General features: G+C 48.4%; 1 protein-coding gene across 1 annotated transcript in view; it reads right to left on the bottom strand.

Moving 5' to 3' along the window:
- Nucleotides 1–390: 390 nt before the first annotated feature.
- PODXL2 (podocalyxin like 2) overlaps nucleotides 391–13338 on the bottom strand; it is a 32410-nt gene continuing 19462 nt past the window's right edge. Inside the window, exons 3-8 of the mRNA XM_041425906.1 lie at nucleotides 12038–12924; nucleotides 10937–11011; nucleotides 7856–8012; nucleotides 6900–6961; nucleotides 5104–5283; nucleotides 391–4767 (exon numbers count right to left, since the gene is read on the bottom strand). Coding sequence (XP_041281840.1) covers nucleotides 4558–4767; nucleotides 5104–5283; nucleotides 6900–6961; nucleotides 7856–8012; nucleotides 10937–11011; nucleotides 12038–12924 — 1571 coding nt within the window. The 3' untranslated portion in view covers nucleotides 391–4557. The remainder of the gene's footprint in view (nucleotides 4768–5103; nucleotides 5284–6899; nucleotides 6962–7855; nucleotides 8013–10936; nucleotides 11012–12037; nucleotides 12925–13338) is intronic.

The following is a 13338-nucleotide window of genomic DNA, read 5'->3' as shown; positions in this document are numbered from 1 at the left end:
CCCTCATAATTCCATAGGGATCCAGGTCTGGAGCAGGTGTGGGATGGTGGGAGCTGCATGGGACACATGTGGCACAGGGCACACAGGCAGGACTCTGCTGTGGAACAGAGCCTTGTGCTAAGCCACTCCAGCAGGAAAGGGTCCTGGGCAGGTCCTGTGGGTACTGGAGGGGTAGAGTACTCCATAGGGGACGCCTGTTTCCACAGCCTGGGCACTTGGCATGGCTCAAGGGTTCCAAAGAAATCTGTGATGGGAGAATTAAGGAGTGTACTGTGGGGAAGGGGGGCCAGGACCCCCATCCTGGCAGAAAAACCCTGGCCAGTACTGCATTATGAGATGCAGTAGACATGAATTCAAGCAGATCTAACCAAGCAAAGCACTGCACTCAGGTCAGTGTTCAGACACCCAGGAGGTGTGTTTTATTGCAAAGAAAACAAAACCACAACCCTGCTATTTCCAGGGCCAGACACAAGTGTTTCTAAGTGTTCTCCAGCAGCAATCCCGAGCAGCAGCCAGGGCTTGCAGTTTGTGTCCAGCAGGAATGAAGGCGTCGAGAATGGCTCAAAGCCTGGCTATCAGCTTAGATGAGCGCATGAGGCTCCCATGAGCCAGCACAGATGAAGGTGCTTGTTGTGTCTGACTGTTGGAGCTGTCCCACACCTGCTGTGAAGGACAGATGTGCTCCTGCATGGCTGCAAAGGCAGATGGGAACAGACAAGTTGCTGATGGCAGTAGCTGCAGTGGGACCCTGCTGCAATGCTCTAAGGTTATGCTGCATGATAGGATAATGTCCTTAGGATAATGTACCTTCATTTCACACCATATCCTCTGCCAGAGGGATCCTTAAAGCGTCTCTTGAGCTGTATCCTCAAGCTGCATTACATCCTTCACAGCACAATTACTGGGTCACTCCTCGTTGTTTCTTTCCACCCTACATACCCCAAGGCGGCGTGCAGGATGCAGAGTCCCAGGACATGTTAGACTCCACGTTACAGGCACAGTTCCAGATCTCTGGGTGACACCTTGGAGTAATCTGCAGCTTGGCCATCCCAGATCACACCTGGCCATGATCCCACAGAGATGGAGAGCAACTCTGCTCTTGGCCGCGCATCCAGACGATGCTATCGCCGGTGCTCCCCGAGGCACTGCACTCCTCACAACAGCACCTGACGCTCTCTCTGAGGAACCACCTCCATTCCAAGGCAGAGTCCCTGCATTCTAGCTGTGGTCCCAAGGAGCAGAGGGAGCAAGTGGCAGACAAAGCAGGAAAATGGAGATGAGACCCTGTGATGCTACCCAGGGCCTCTGTCCTGGTGACTCCAAGGAATGCCTCATCTCGCTACTTTGCAGACAAGGATGTCCTCACACAAACCATCCTTGATATGCCTGGTACAAGCCTCTCTGCTCACAGTGGAGTCCTGCAACCCCTCGTGAATAAAGCAGGTCATCCTGCAAGTCACAGAAAACAAATACCCAAAGCTAAGAGTCTTGTTCTCTCTTTTTTCTTTTTTCTTTTTTTTTTTTTTTTTAAATTTTTCGTTTCCAACTCCCAATCGCCACCAGGTGTCAGTGCGACCAAACATTTGGCAGATGCAATTATGGTGATGTCCGAGTAAATTTTCCAGGAATTGCTTTATGTCCTCCATCTGCTCTGTCACCTGGCACACTGCTCTGAGAAGTCCAGCTTTCACAGTTTTTATTAAAAAGAAGTTTAACTACATTAGGGTGATAGAAAAGCTTCCTGTTACAAATGCTAAGACAAAGGTTTTCTTTCTCTTTACATCCTCCCTGTGCAGAGCTGGAAATGCAAGCACTGGACAGAGTAAAGTGGGCTACCAACAGCCCCTCTACAGTGCTTCCCAGCCTGCAGGTCCCTGGAGATGACCCATCTCTGCAGGGCTGGCAGGAGAGGGACAACAGTGCAATCGACTTGACAAGATCAGCCTAGTGCAAAAAAATGATACAGAGAAAAAACAAACTGTAAAAGGATAAAAAGTATCACCAGACTAAAGTGAAATTCTATCAACCAGTAGATTTCTGAAGCTAAACTGGGATCATACAGCCAGGTGCACCCTGTAAGAGACAGCAGAAAAGTGTCCTCAGCCTCACAACAGCCACTTTTAAAGTGTCTCTCAGATTACCTGGATACTCCAGACAGAGAAGAGCATCTCTGGAAAATCCTCCAGGCCACGAGAGGCCAGAAGAGCAAATTAGGAGAACTTGCTAGCTGATTATTGAACCCACATAGCCCCCTTGGTTTCTTTAAAGTTTAAAGACTTTACATGAGATTGGGAGGTGCTGAGCCCAGCCAGAAGCATTGCTTTATCAGTGCCTTGTTGTTTCTCTGAATTAGGATAGCGGAGAGAAAACAGGGCAGCAAAGTAGCTCTTAGCAGGGATATGCACCAAGGAAGCGATTTGTGGGTGAAATGATTCACATCTGATTGGTGGCATTATCTTTTTAACAGCCACTGGGCATTCAAAACATATTTGATGAGGATTATTGGACTTGGAAAGATTTACACGGTGCAGCTGCCTAAAGGCCACAGGCATGCCAGGCCTCATTATGCTAAGTGCTATAAAACCTCAAATTTTAACTCCATGCTTTAATTTACTCACCATAACAACAATTTGCATTTAATCCTGTCAGCCCCAAAGTGCCTTCAACACAGCCAATGGACTTGTGCAGTTTTACTGCACAGACCCATCAAAGTCAGCAGGGGCCACCAGTAAGGGGTGGTCAGAGAGGGCCATGTATGGCTGTCTGCATCCATGGACTGTCCCCCACTACCAACTGCTGGGGCAGGAGAAGGAACTCTGAGCATCTCTGCAACCCTACCAAGGTACAAAAGGAGCTGATGATCACTGTGTCCTACATAACACCAGGAAAGATATGGAGACAGGCTAAAACCACTGAAAATTGGAATCTGGATAGGAAACCAACAGTTATCACCTTTCTTGAATCCCTAATAAACTGGTATCAGAGTGGTCCTACATCGAGGTGATCCGCGATTCAGTTTGCATGCAAAGCGCTACACAAACTGCAATAACAGACTCTGGCACCTTGACTTTAGGCACACCCACCAGGAGGAACATGCTAGAGGTCTCTATACATACAGTGATAGATTTACAGGCTGCACATCTGGGGCCTCTGTGTACAAAGGTTCCCTTCAAGACCAAGTGTGAAGCTGCATCTCGCAGGAAGCGAGCATGCAGATCACCACCACTAGGGAGAGAAGTACTGGTGCCTCTGACCAAAGCAAGTCCCTCAATCCCTCAATGACAGAAAAAACAAATGTTCTGGGATTTCAGGCTTGACAGTAGTTTAGGCAGGGTTCAGAGAACAATTACTCATATTCACATGCCTTTAGCACACATCTTCAGGGAGCTGCAGCCTCAAAGTTGCCTGAGGCATGCCTGAGAAACATTCATTGGGGAGCTCTTACAACCGATTCTCATCTCATCAGAACTGGCCCTTACATTGTTTAAATGCAGTGATTTTAAAGATGTTACCCCAATTTATACCTGTGGGATATTAAACACTTCCACCCTTCCCTCAGGGCAAGATGCTGAAATTGAAACAAAAGGATGAGAACATTACTTGTTTCCCTATTTTAAAAGTTTCACATAGTCTTTATATTTACTGCAAAATGACCAACTGAAACCAAACAAACCTGAAAAACATAATTGGAGTGGAAAACGCCAGCCAGTTTAAAACTTACACAAGACAAGGGATATTTTCCTGCTGATTTCCCAGGCTATTGTGAAAGAGGCATGTAAAACACCATTTTTGAGCAACGCTCCAACCTAAAGCACATTTCCATCTAAAATGCTGCACCATGGCACTGAATTCTCTGCAATCAGTCAAGCAAGGGTAAAGTGCTCAAACTTTGCAAGCTCAGCTTGGAATTGTGGAGCTGAAAAAAGGAGTGGGGCTGTTTGCGGTTCCAGGGGTGAAATGAGATGACAGCAGGGAGTAGTGGGAGGGGTGTTTTCCCCAAATGTAAACATCAGCTCTCATACAATTAGTAGCTGAACGCTAGAGCACTAAAAACCTGTTTTTCACTTGGGGAATGCAAACTCTGCCCAAAACATCGACAGAATCTTGGCTCCCCTCCATCCAGAATGCACAGGTTTTACTGCACCTGCATGGACTGATTGTGGTCTCAAGGACAATATCAGGAGAGTGAATTTACTCCCCAAATCTGGACTCTTGGTGGCAGGCAGCCCCACCAGCTTGTTTCTCCAATCCAGACACTCTCAGCCACTACCACAGAGCTACAGTAAGTGCATTTAAAGGTAATGTAAGCATTGGTGCTACTGATAGGAACACACACACAGAGATCTATAAACCCACCCCTCCCCCTTCCCTCTGTTCTGTGATCCTCCTGGCTCCAAGCCTCAGATGCAGGCTCAGGACTTCCATAGGGAAAACTTGCCCAAAGACTTGTTCAAAGGTTTTAAGAAGTTCCTGAGAAGCCACCTGATCCCATGGTCCATCAGTCAAGATAGGAGAAAAACAAGTGTGTTTAAGAGGGTGGTTCCCTCCTTTCTTTTTCTAAAGATGCGTGTCTTCCTCAAACACATCCACATCCTCGCTCGCCTGCTTATTGATCAGGACATCCCAGCTGTCGGGGCCATTGATGGTGTTCCCACCGTTCACGCTCGGCTTCTTCTCCTGCATTTCTGACTGGCTGTCACTGGCCACGTCCAAAGTGGGGTTGTCATGGCAGCCGTTCTCAACAAAGCGCAGCTCCTCGCCGTGCGACTGCCAGGGACAAGAGGACACAAAGGGAGACAAAGGGGGACAGGTCTTAATGCTGCTGAGGAGCACAATCAGACCAGGCTACGAGGGTCACCGAGACCTTTGCAGAGTCAGTGGGAAGAGGTAGATTTATTCCCAGCCCAGCCCTCAGAGTGGAAATGAGCTGTCCTAAGCACATTTGCATCTCTCTTACACCTGAATGAACTCCACTGCTGCTCCAGCAGTGTATCCAGCTATGTCCCATAATTGGACAGGGGAAAACAACTGCCCTCTTAACTTTCCAAGCTCCTCCATCCCAAAGGCTCAGTCTGGCCACTTCTCCACCCATCCCGTGCTTACCATGTTCTTCATCTTGGGCAGGCGTCTCTGCCAGCAGTTGTAGATGAGCCCCAAGACGATGATGATGGCACAGATGGAGCCGATGATCACCAACACCACAAAGAGCTTCCCGTAATCACTGCGCGTCTGGTTAGGGTGCGACTGGCAGCTTGTGGTGGTCGAGTAGTTCTGGATACCAATCTGGAAGGAAGGAAGCAGTACACTAAAAGCCCTGACCTGCAGGCAGATAGAATCCTGTTCAGACTTTCCAGGGTCCAAGTACAAGACCATGAATGTGGGCAGAGGAACTAAAAGCCAGGGCTGGAGACTCAGGTTGTACACAGTCTTACATTACTAGAAAGTGGTCTCATATCTATACACAACACCATTTTCCATGAACGCTGATGCATCAGCAAATGACAGCAGGCACAATTTTGTTTTGCTCACCTGCACAAGGATACCACACTTTTGTGTATGACAAGGAGGCTTTCATGGGAGAAACTGTCCAAGATTGAGAGTTCCCAAGACAAACTATGGGCCACTGATCGGTGCTGAGGCTTTGGTAACTGCTTGGCAGAGAATGTAACCCTAATAAATAGGTTTCCAGTAAAGCTCAGGTCCTAAGAGGGCATAGTGGTCTTTACAAGGTCTTGAAAGTGGACAGCTGCCTGCTAAGCCCAAAAACTTAGAAACAGCTGTCCTAGAAACTGGCCCCCTGTGGCTTTCAGCAAACAGCCCAGCGTTGGTCCCAGCGACTTGGCAGATTTGAAACAGGTTACATATCAATTCAGTAGTAAGTGTGACTAAGAGAATATCCTCCCTCCTCCTTGCAAGCTCATGCTGGTGCAAGGGCAGCACTGTGAGCAGAGTTTCATTACTGACACAGCCAGAGAGCCAGAGGCATGTGGCAAGGAGCTCTGGTAGAACTCACATTAACACGGGGCCACAGTGGCAAAGTCAAACCTTGCATCCACACAAATCCTTCTTTCTGGACAGTTCTAGCTGCTGATACTTCAGTCCCACAATTTCTACAGGGTTGGCTTTTTGCACTTTCTCTGGTGTAAGCCAATCAATACACCACTGAGCAGTTAATTTGCTTTGTCTAACTGCACCAGTTTGTTAGGTCAGGGAAAACCTGAGAGCAGACAGCCAGCAAGGCAGTGGCTCATCGTGCTGCTAAAATCAGCAAAATTAATCCAGTGGCTGGCACAAAAAAACTCAAGCAGAATCAGGTCCTCAGTGCCTACACACCCTGGAGGACAAAGGGGCAAAGCCAGAGATTGTGGGACTGATTTGTCCTCATCTCTATCCTCTTCCAAGCTGGAAGGAATCTGGCATCCATTGACCCAGGTCCTCTGCCTGCCCTTGTGGAGGCAGTTGTTTAAGGAGTGAAATGCAGACCCTGGAATCGTAGAAGGTGTGTGAATGTGTCAAGAGAAGCCAGTGTATGTAAAACAGCTGGAGGGTGAGCAGGGCCAAATGTGGGGGTCTGCAGCACCCACACTGCTTTGGACAATAGTATGGAAGGGGTGACACTGAGAATGCCAACAAAATTAATGTGTGAAAAGCAGTCTCACAACCAAACCAGAAAAGCAGGGCGGGAATACCCATAGTTAATCTCTTAAAAGGAGCAGATATTTGATGGCCTGGCTACTACCAGTGAGGGGAGAAGGAAGTTTGCCAAGCATCTGACTCATATGTTTGCCTGCTGTGGGTTCAGCACTTGGTTAGACTGAGATATGCTCCCAGTTTTCAAGTTGCTTATTTTAATTGTATAACCGGTCTTAACAAATGGATGCAGGCAGACAGGCTCTTACCTCAGCTAAGCTCCTCTTAACATCCCCCAGTGCCATGAGAACATCTTTTGTAGGGATAACGCCTGTAAAGTAGAGGAAGAGATCAGTGCTGCTCTCAGCTCAGGTTACTCAGTCAGATGTATTCATCTGACTGAAAATCCCCAAGAGGATGGAGGCAGGGAAACACACATTTTTGTTCATTGGTGTTTTATGTCAGGAGGCTGAAAGAACACAGGATCACAGACAAGGGTACCTCCAAATACTCTTTAAAGGAGTAAAAAAATCCAGGGATGAACTGATAGCAGAGCAACCTAGGTACCCTCCCCACCACTACAGAACCTCTCAGGATCCGTGTCTGCTCTGGAAGCAAGCAGCAGAACTCAGAAAGTCATGGAGACAGATTCACAAAGGTCATAGAGGGCACAATGTGAACATTGGAAACCTCTGTCACTAAGCAGGCAGGACCCCTGTACGAAAACAGGAATAAAGACATGGTAAAATGTTCCAGTCCAGCCCATGTTCACTGTCAGCTTTTGTTTCTTTGGGAATGAAGGAGGGTGCTATGAGGACCATCCTAGCTCAGACAGTACTTCAGAATTGATAGGTTAAGAAGTGAACCAAAAGCAGGCTGCCATATCTACCATGGAGGGGAGTACATAAGCATCAGGAGAAACCTAGGAGAAACCTAACAGATGCTCAGGGAAAGGCAACCCAGGGAGGCAGCAAAGCTGAAGGCAATGTGCAGAAGTGCAAAATGCAGTGCTTTGTGCAAGCAGTGAGGGACAACCCAGAAGGCAGATGTGAAGAAAGATGTCCTCAGTCCCTCTCTATCCCTCAAGTCCAGAGAACACTGAGAACTGGTGGGATCACAATGGATTGGGAAGCAAAAGCTCCTTCCAACATGGCTGTGTACCTCCATTTGGGAGCCCCTCAAATACACACCCCATCACAGGAAGGCTTCTTCTGCCAGCACTTACCCTGTTCCCCTGCCAGCGTCATTAGCAAGTGCTTGTCATTCTCATTGGGTTTGCTCAGAGAGATGAGCCAGCGGTCCTGCAGCCCCTCTGCCTGCCTGGAGAAGGCATCCTCCACCAGTGCCAACAGCTGGGGACCCCTCTCCAACCGAAATTCCTCCTGCCACAGGAAAGGAACCTTGGTGAGTGCACGGTAGGGACAAGGCAGCTGTGGCACTGCAGGACTGGTACAGCTGAGACCTCACACATGCCCAAAAACCAGCAGTGTTAAACCTGGTACAACGCTGTGCTGCACAGCACCCCAGGCTGGAGCCACAAACACCTCCTGATGCACCAACCTTCCTCCTCAGCTCCTGTGGCTGCCATATGCCCCACACCAAGCTCTCCTGGCACACAGGCATCCTGAAGCAACATTATGGTGTAAGGTGAGAAGGAAGCAGCCAGCTCCTGCCCACAGCCAGCGCTGGGTCAGCAGGTGCCGCTCAGCCCGACGTGCTCCAGCCATCCCTCAGCAGGCGCCTTTGCTGCTTTCTCACTCCTGTGTTTCTATTCTCATCTCCAGTTGCCATGCCAACCTGAAGGCCACACAGATGATTAATAAAATGGAGAGTTCCTGTTGCCATGGCAATTTGAAGCGCTCAGGGCAGGCACAGGCCTGTGCCAAAAATGGCCTAATTGGAGAAGACATCGATGACTGGAGCCTGAATCACAAGAGCCTGGCAGTGCCTCCTCTCATGAAATGATGGTTTTGGTATGGGGAGGCAGGAGGAGCTGTGTGAGGAAGCAGCACTGTGATGCAGCACCACAATGCTCAGCTGCAGCTCCAGCTCATGGTCCCACTGCCAGTCTGAGGCTCTCTTTTGGGGGATGCAGAGGAAAAGGGAGCAGCTGAGCCAGGAGCAGGAGGACAGAAGCGAGATTTTTCTGGTGATGGGGATAGCAGAAGTTGCAGAGCACTGATAATTCTCCATGGTGGAGAGGAGGGAGCAGTGAAGGAGCCTAAATGCACCTGTGCCAAGGTGGAGGTCACCTCCCAATGCACAGCCAGGTACCACTGCTGGGTCAGATCCTGCAGTCCTCACTTGGGCAAACTTTCCAGCTGTGTTGAGAGGGAAATTTGCCCAGAGAGAGACTGAAGTGATTCCCTTGCCTGGAGCCCACTGGGAAGGCAAACAGGCTTCCAGCTTAACCCAGAAATACAGACATGATCCCTGCAGCAGGTAAAGGCCTGGTGCCATGAAGTGTATTGAAGCTCGAAGCACAACCTTCTGGAAGGAGCTAAGCACCCTCCTTGTCCCTCAGCTTTTCTGTGGGACTCAATACACACCAGGTCATGGCACCAAAACATTGAAATATGTGAGGAATACCCACTCACACTAATTTAAACTACAGCACTTGCAACACAGGTTCCCCCTCAAAACCCAGGAAATCCAACCACCACAGAGTTCTGATACAGAAACCACAAAACAAAAGGGACAGGCAGACAGTAGGTAAGGTGCTCAAACTCCCAAACTGAGCAAATTACCAAGGGTAGGAAACAAACTGCATCAACATCAGTGGAAAGAGCTTGATTCCAGCTTCACTCATGCAAAGTGGTAATGGGAGGCAGGGAGTGATGAGATGCTCATGTTAAATATGTATGTCGACAAATGTCCCTTTGAATAAGGGGTAGTACAGCACAATTCATTCACTGGGAAATATGTTTTGAAACATGAAATCAAGTAGAAAAACAGTTCAATCCTGCCTATCCCAGGGCACCATCTTCCTCCAGCAAGGCAGAACAGAGGATTCAACAGCAAAGACATAATTTGATCAAGACATCTGCACATCTGCTTTTCAGTTCTTCCCCTTACAGAGGTTTAAACAACACAAGTGACCACAGAAAGGAACTTACTACATAATACAAAATTAACTAGCATTTGAAGTCCACAGAGATGGGAGAGAGAGTGATGGGGACATGAAGGAAACAGGACAGAAGTACTCTGGTTTTCAAGGACTCTTCTGCATTACAATTGTGAACTGTAGCAGAGATATGTGAAGCCCTCTGCACTGGTTTGCTTAAATTAGGAGGGAAAAGACTGACTTTTCATCTATTCTTAGAGCAGTCAGTATGCCTTACTGCGTATAGGAATTTCCCCATTTTTCCTGTCCCCAAAAAGGTCACCTTTAAAAAAAAGCAAAACAAACCAACCTAGAACTCACCAGTAGTGGCAAGAGTTCAGTGCCAGAGAGCAACCCTGCAGTAACCCTGCTGGCTCTGCCCACAGCAAGAGCCCCACAAAGCAGGAGTGCAGGTGCACAAGGCCAGAACACAATTCCTCAATGAAATATTTTAGTCTCAGGTTGTCAGGCTTATAATAATTTCTTAGAATTATGAAAGGCACCTTGACCCCAAGCTTTTCACAACTGGTTTTTAAGTGCCTGATAAAAGACCCAGCAGAAGTGAACAAGCCCTTTTATCAGGGATCCACAACGGACTCTGGGCTCATGAATTAACTGCAGCTTTATGAGGATGGATGGACAGGCATTGGATTAGCAAAGCATGGCTGGTTAACAGACACAGATAACACACAAGATAATAGGGTTGGGAGAAGAGACCCTTAAGGAAGATTTAGTGATAACTGCTTGATACTTATCCATGCACAATCCAAATGGGAGTGCCTGTTCCTCTGAGCCATCAGAGGATTGTTACTATATGCTGCAAGGAATAGAAGGAAAAGGAAGAGAAGGAAGGAAGGAGAACTGCATTCAATCCTGTAAGAGGTGTGATGTTAAAAGCTCTCATGTCTCCTGACAATCCAGGTACTGACTGGCACAGACTAGCAGCCAGAAGTTAGTAAAAAATCCAATATGGAACTGACATGTGCTAGACTTGGAGCAAAATCATCTCCCTCCACCCACTCTTTTTCCCTTTTGGAGAACAGAAATATTTCTGTCCTCCCCTTCTCTTCACAGCCTCTGTATGTTGAGATTTAGTGCTTTTAAAATGTTTTGTGGTGAAAGCAGACAGCAAGAGCTGTGCCTGCCTTCACTTTCCTAAACACCATTGCCCCCGTGCCATGAAATCTCTCTGGACTGACTTACACAGTCAATGTTATCCGACATATTCAGGATGATATAGTTCTTTCCCGCAAGGTTGCTCCAGTCTTTACAGATCACCTGCAGAGACAAGACAAAGACAGCTAGGTTCAGGTGCGAATGTAACTCTGCTGCTGAAAGCACAGGGTACACAAGGGACAGGAGCAAGGCACCGTGCCATACTCCCAGAAGCACTTCTCAAAGGATGTGACTGTCCTTTAATTCTCTGTTCTAAGGAGCAATCACCATTTCAGTGCTAACATAGAACAGGGACAAAGTTACTCTGCCAGCTTGCCACAGCTCAGCTTGACCTTCCACTTCTATCTAGACTCAAGGAGGACACAGGTTCTCAGTGGAAAACTCTCTAGCCTGCAGCCTTATCAGCACTTAACACAAAATCTAACCAGGAGCCTCTGTGGTCCTTAAACAAGCTGGTGAGAGAGAACAGCACTTTGCAGGCAGGATAGGATGCACAGAGGGACTAAGTCACTTGCTCAGGCGCCTGAGTACCATGGGGCAGAAAGCACAATTAAAAGCTTTGCTTGGTACTTTCTCACCAGTCAGCTCCTGCTACATATCTTCTCTTAACAACTGCCAGTTTGCTGGATTCAGGAACTGCAGTTCACCCCTCCTCTACCACAGGCTCTCCTAGACCAACATCCTCACATATAACTGTACTCTGCTCCACCTGCTCTGCATCTGTTCCCTGCAGGCAGCAGTAGCAAAAACAGCACTTTCTTCTCACTCCCCTTCCAGAAATCCTTGGGGCCATGTTTGTCCTGACACTTCCAATAATGCAGGCTGAGGAAACAAGGAGCTTTCTCTGCTGTTCATGCCCCAGAAGAAAGGTGTTCAGCTTCTGTTTATCAGAAGCAGGATTTTGTACAGCTAGGAAGATGTGAGGGGGCAGGGCTTTCACCAAGGATGATGGATACCCTTAAGAACTGCTGTGAATAACTCTCCCTGAAAATTCAGTTTTGACTGCGTGAACAGAAAAACATACTTCCAGAAGTCAGACTTAGGGACAGGCTTAAACACTCCCCAGGAGTGAAGCACCCAAATATCCCCACTGCATCCTCCCAGCCCAGCCCCTGCTCCCAGTGCAACCTGTGCTGAGTCCCAGGGCAGCTCCGTGGGCAGCACGGCCATGCGGGCGTCCCCAGCCTGAGGTGACGAGCTCCTCTCTGCTGCTGCAGTCTCAGTGGCTGACTCAGTGTCATTCCAAAGGGGATCCAGCTCAGGCTCATCAGCTCTGTCCAACACAGACACAGAAGAGGGCTGCTGCTCACTACCAGGAAGAGTCTGAGTGCCTGGGGAGCTGCTTGCAGGAGAGGGTGTCCCCACAGGAATTTCCACTGTCTGCTCCATTTCAGTCAACATCGTGGGCTCCAGCATCTCCCACCCCACTGTGGGCTCTGACACCTCCTCCCTGGCTGAATGCTCTTCCCCACCAGCCTCCACCGTGGTGTCTGCAAGCTCTGTTCCTGTTGTAGCCACAGCCAGCTCTGAATCTGCTCCCCCAACAGCCCAAGTGTCTCCAGTTGTCACCTCAAAGAGTTCTTCTGAATCAATGGGAGATCTTGCAGCAACTGTAGTAGAAAAAGTAGAGGGCACAGGTAGGAGACCTGGTCCCATGCTGCTCCCAAGGTCTAAGCCTGGAGAAACAGAGTCCTCTTCTTGCCCTCCTGTGGCTGCCTCAGTCACAACACCTGGGCTGGCAGAGGCTGTGGAAAACAGAAGGGAGAAGGAGTCCTCTTGGTCCACTGGTTCAGAAGATGCAACCTCTGGTCCAGAGGTCTGGAGGCTCTCCATTCCTCCTCTTGAGTGGTCAATAGGGAGCAGCCCCTCCTCTTCCTCTAGTGTGGAGAAAGGCGTGTGTAAGTCAGGCTCCACAAATTCTGCTGGTGGCTGGACAGTGGCCATTTCCCAGTTGTCTACCTGTGTCCCATTTCGTTTCAGCAATGCCTTCTGAGATGAAGCAGGAAAGGTATAATCTAAAATGAGATCCAAAAGACTTCATGTTACATCAGAACTAAGAACTCTGAGAGGCAGAGAATATCCCATTATGTGTCCAGCCACAGGTGGGGGTCAAATGGCAGACACCCTCCCAGGGCAGGTAGCCTGCCAATGCAAAGAACCATCCCATCCCATATGTGCACTTCTCCATCTACCCATCCCAGTAAACCCATACTCCCAAGGGATAATTTCCATCTTTGCTCTCTCCACATCTGTCTGTCCATAGGCACTTTCCCAGACAATAATAAATAACAGTTTTGACACCTGGCATCTTTAAGTTGAGGTTATGTGTGTTAGGAATCAGCTAGAACCCAGAGATTCATTTCAGATGGGATTGAGAAAGATATGGGGTAGTAGCAGCAGTCTGAAGCTAAATGGGAAATACTGCAAAT

Source organism: Onychostruthus taczanowskii, unplaced genomic scaffold, assembly GCF_017590055.1.
Source record: "Onychostruthus taczanowskii isolate IOZ18803 unplaced genomic scaffold, ASM1759005v1 scaffold9, whole genome shotgun sequence".
Classification (NCBI taxonomy): domain Eukaryota; kingdom Metazoa; phylum Chordata; class Aves; order Passeriformes; family Passeridae; genus Onychostruthus; species Onychostruthus taczanowskii.
This window is presented reverse-complemented; position numbering and strand designations above follow the sequence as displayed.